Source organism: Dipteris shenzhenensis, chromosome 4 (genome assembly GCF_047967505.1).
Source record: "Dipteris shenzhenensis isolate YYH24624 ecotype China chromosome 4, Dip_SZ_1.0, whole genome shotgun sequence".
NCBI lineage: Eukaryota > Viridiplantae > Streptophyta > Polypodiopsida > Gleicheniales > Dipteridaceae > Dipteris > Dipteris shenzhenensis.
Genome location: NC_141599.1, coordinates 12,781,414 through 12,786,171, shown reverse-complemented (window position 1 = coordinate 12,786,171; position 4,758 = coordinate 12,781,414). Strand labels below are relative to the sequence as shown.

The window sequence follows — 4,758 nt, the reverse complement described above, 5'->3', positions numbered from 1 at the left end:
GTTAAAAAGAGAGTGAGAGCTACAACAGCTGAGCTAGAGGACCTACGAGGGAAAGTAAATGGAGGTAGAGCTCAGATTCTGCAAGGGAGAGGATTGAGCTGAGCTCAAGACCTATGAGGGAGAGCAAAAGGCGATAGCCTCTAGAGAAGTAGCGCACAGAACCTGCCAGGGAGAGGATTGAGCTAAGCTCAAGACCTGCTAGGGAGAGGATTCATCTGAGTTGGAAGACTTGCATGGGAGACGAGGGAGACGAGGGAGACGACATGCGAGGGATGAAGCAGCAGTTACAACTGAAGTAGTGGTATCATGAAAGCTTACAAGCTTACGAGTGTCATGGGACACCTGTGCAAAATGCCCAATCATAATTTACATGGTTGGTGGATATATGTCACGAGCAAGCACCACTTGAAAAGTGCTAAAATTGTGCTTTTTTAGCACATACTTTTAAGTACAAAAAGCATACTGACCAAACGTGCTACCACCCATAAAGCTTCTTCCTTTCAATAACCAAGCGAGCTAAAATGTTGGAGACCTCCTAGATTTCCTTGCATTGAAGCCCCTATGGAATGCAACAATAGTGAGCAAGTTAGTCCCCCCCTCCCCATGCGACTAGTGTCTCCAATTCTTCATCAAGGCACTCTTGCAAAGCCGGCATACCTCCTCTATAAGACATGGCAAGTTTACAACACCTCCAAGCCTATCATGATAGCACCTCAACCTTTAGGCTATCCAATTTAAGCATTATTTTGAATCAAAAAACGTTTTTTAAATATCACACCCGGTCTACTTCTAGGATGTGATGTGGGGGGTAGCATTGTCATAGGTCTACTTCTAGGATGTGATGTGGGGGGTAGCATTGTCATAGGGGCAACTCATATATATATAATTTTTTTTTAATCAATGTATGGGGGACATACTTTATGAAAGGAGAGGACTTTGGCTGGTGCAATTGCCCCCAAAGGGTTGAGGTCCACTTCGTACTATGGAAAAGCCTTTGCAGTGGTAGAGAGGTGACGTGTGTAGCAATAAGGACCCAGGTGCATCGCGTGATGGGCCCTTGGGAGGCATTTTTGAGGAGGCTTGGTATAGTGATTCTGCAGTCTAATTCCAGAGAGGAAAGGGTGACCTAGGGACCATTCCACCTTCTTCAACTCAAGGCTCTCTTATGCCAAAAGGCTCAATGGTTTCCCTCACCAGCCTCCCTCGCGCTCCTCGCTTCATCCTTCCTTTTGCCATCCTAATCGTCGTTGTCCTTCTGGGTTTGTCGCACCTCCATACTCTCTTGCAACACCTCCCTGCTCACCACTTCTCGTCTCTCAACCGTCGCTTCAATTATACCACCTACCTGCTCGATACCATCCACCTTCTTCACGGGCTGGAACGTAGTCCGAATCACAGTCAGCTCATCTTGGACCGCCTCACTGACGTGGAGGCACACACGGAGCAGCACCCGGGATTGACGCCCCAAGGGAAGGTGAGAGAGCAGCTGGACATCTCAGCTCAGGCCTTCAAACAGCAGCTCTCTGTTAGCGTTCAATTCTTACCTCTGAAAGACCTGCATCCTCCCGCAGCTGACAGAGAAGAGCATGCTTGGCATTATTTTATGTCCGTAGTCAAAGGACGGGGGATGCTCGAAGGGCCTCCGGAGATATTCACATTTCCATCTGCCCTCTCGCAAGGTCGGTTACTGTGCCTGAGGGGAAACAGCACCTCCGATGGAGCGAGGAATTTCTACGCATTTGCGTTTAAGGAAGGCATGCCAATTAGCTCCGTCTTACTGCCTGGTATCACACTGATTGCCGATACGTATTGGGACTTCATTAATCCTTGGCACGCTCTGTGCGACCTTATGCAATTCGTCTACTGGAGAATGGTCAATCGATGTGGTGCTGCTTCGCGGCTGCTGATTTTCCATCGAGCGGAATATAGGAAGGAGCTTGGCAGTTGGATTGGCAATGTGATGAAAGCGGCGGGATTGCCGCACACAGTGGAAACTGTCAGCAGTGGGGAGCCGCCGGTATGCTTTGAGCAAGCGGTAGTTTGCCGCAATGGGACAGCTGGGATGAGTAGGGAATTGCTGCGGAAGATGTACACAGAAGTTGGGTGTCAGGTTCGCCGGAGGTGCAACATCGGAGGAGTCAGCAAGGCCATGGTTAATGGCGAAGAGCCACACGTGAAAGTCACTCTGGTGGTCCGATCAGGAGGGCGAGCGTTTAAAAACGAAGAGGCATGGAGAGAGGTGGTGAGGGAGCAATGCGAACGCGTGAATGGGTGTAGGTGGTCGGTCATGTATGTTTCCAATCTCACATTCTGTCAACAGGTTTCGTCATTCTCCCTGCTCAATCCTATTAATGTAGCTCGTTTTCTCGATCGATGACGGGTTAAGATTGCTGTGCGATTGCCGTTCCCATTGTTGTTACCCCGATTATTGTTGTTGCCGTACTTGTGACATCTTTCTGCTGCTCGATTGTGGTTATTGTTTTAGCTGGTTAATATAACCGTCGCCTCTCCCGCTGAGGTTGTTGCTGTATCTTTCGGCTGCAAGAGTTTCGTTCTTAATCGTTGTTAAAATCGCTCCGTTGCCATTCAGATTTTTGTTAGTTGATATTTATACGCATCGACGACGGATTAAGTACAGACTCAATTCTCTCTTCGTAGATAGGAGCTTTCCGCTATGCATTTAATGTAACCTACGATCTCCTCTCCCTATTGTCTCTGTCTCTGCAGGTAGAAAGGATGATACATACCAACATTCTACTGTCTGCTCATGGGGCGCAGCTGAGCAACATAATCTTCATGTCGCCGGAGGCTCGAGTCATGGAGGTGTTTCCCGCAGGCTGGCTGGAGCTCGCCGGGCATGGCCAATTCGTCTTCCAGAACCTCGCAAACCAGCTGGGCCTGCAGCACGAGGGCTACTGGAGAGACCCAAACACGCCGCCCTGTCCAGATCCAAGCGATCAAATCGCCTGCTTCCTCCACTACAAAGATCAACAGGTGGGAATCAACGCCACACACATCGGCAACTGGTTGGGAGCTGTTATCAGCAACTTCCAGAGCTCTGCAGCTGCAGCTGCTGCTCCTCGTCAGCCCAATTCTTACGCTTCGCAACTGCTTGACAGTACTGCTACTGATCAGCCTTGCCAGTGCCCAAGTTGACAACTCTTCCTTCCTCAGTAAACCATATCACCGCGTGCTTCGTTTCATCCATTCACCATCAATGGAGTGGTATGATTTTTGCTAAATTCCATGAATCAGATCTTAGTTACAGTTTTTCGGGCAAGTAGCTCCACAACAACACAAAGCAACTATAGATGCGCTTGGTAGATGCGCAAAATAGCGGGTGCGTCTATAGGCGTTGCTTTAGTAGAGGAATTACGGGCATGTCTAAAAGCGCGTCTAACAACTCGTCTATTTGCGCGTATATTAACACGTCTACTTGCATGTTTAAACTGAGAAAATACGGGCCCATCTAACATCGCATTTATCAGCGCGTCTATTTGCGCATGTATTAGCACATTTATTTGCACGTTTACACTGAGAATCAGACGCGCATTTAGACGCATAGATAGACGCAAACCAGAGAATACAGAAAGTGAGATTTTGGTATACATCATTGCTTTCCAAACATTGCCCATGATTACCAAAGCACATAATTTTTTGCAAGCCCACATATACAAGAATTAAGTGAGATGAGGAGAATGAGACAATATGTAAAATAGTTTTGCCAATATCAATTATGGGACTTCAGTTCAATCTCATCCTCAATGAGATCAACCCTTGCCAAACTATCTACTTCAAAATCCAAACAAGTGTTTAGATCTACAAATACATTCAACCGACTACTACTTGTGCCACTCATGTGCTCATCGAAATCAGCATCTTGAATGGTAGGCTCGTCCTCACGGGTAATGGCCTCAATATCTGTATCTCCTATCTCATGATCATCCTCCTCTCTCGTATCACGGTCATCATCACGTCCATGGCCATGATCATCCTCCATATGCTCCATATTAGTAAATGTACTATACATCACTTTGGAACGTGGCATAATAGGTATGACATGCCACCATCTATTATTCAAACACAAATACAATCATGTTATTTTTCTTGCATCAAATATTTAAAAGCGAGTATTTTTATATGTGTGCACAGTACCTGTTCACATTGTTGCGGTAGTACTAGTGTGTCCTTCCTACTTTGCCAAAACTTTGTGGAGTCAATAGTTACAAAGCCACTTGCATGGCGTTTGATTGTTGCATTAGGGCCTCTTTCCACCATGTCCTTAAACCACTTTACATCCAAAACATACACAAAGAAGTGTCGAAAGTCAAGCATAATAATATCTTGGATTATGCCACAATAATCATCCATGGCTCCATTGGCTCCCTCAAAGCTAGCAATGATGCCGCAATCTTGTGTGTTTCTCTTATCATCAATCCGTTGTGTTCGAAAATGCTTGCCCTCACACCATATAGCATTGAACATAGTGCACTACACCAAGAAAAAATCAATTAAATAAGCAATCTAAATTATTGAAAGCTCCTAACTTATGCATAACATTCTATATACCGACCTTGCTCATGCATCCCCTAGCATACTCCCATTCTTCCATTGTGATATGCATCCCCTTGTCTTTCTCTGCTTTCTCCATTTCATCAAGTAGCCAATCCACATGAATATCCTTTGGAAGTGCTCTTAGATACTGAGGGTATGGCACACGAGATCTGTGGTGTGTATGAAAGAGGGCCCTTTCTTATT

At 46.2% G+C, this 4,758-nt stretch overlaps 1 protein-coding gene across 1 annotated transcript; it reads left to right on the top strand.

The window, feature by feature from the left end:
- Positions 1–1,180: 1,180 nt before the first annotated feature.
- LOC147902474 (uncharacterized) lies at positions 1,181–3,269 on the top strand. The gene is made up of 2 exons (XM_087374166.1): positions 1,181–2,320; positions 2,728–3,269. The coding sequence occupies exons 1-2, from the start codon at positions 1,181–1,183 to the stop codon at positions 3,154–3,156; spliced, it is 1,569 nt and encodes a 522-aa protein (XP_087230292.1). The 3' UTR covers positions 3,157–3,269.
- The last annotated feature ends 1,489 nt before the right edge of the window (positions 3,270–4,758 follow it).

Bases quoted from the DNA above. Each gene is read 5' to 3' on its own strand.
- LOC147902474 (XM_087374166.1), top strand. From the start codon at position 1,181: ATGGTTTCCCTCACCAGCCTCCCTCGCGCTCCTCGCTTCATCCTTCCT. The intron at 2,321-2,727 runs GTTTCGTCATTC...CTGTCTCTGCAG, and splicing joins ATCTCACATTCTGTCAACAG to GTAGAAAGGATGATACATAC.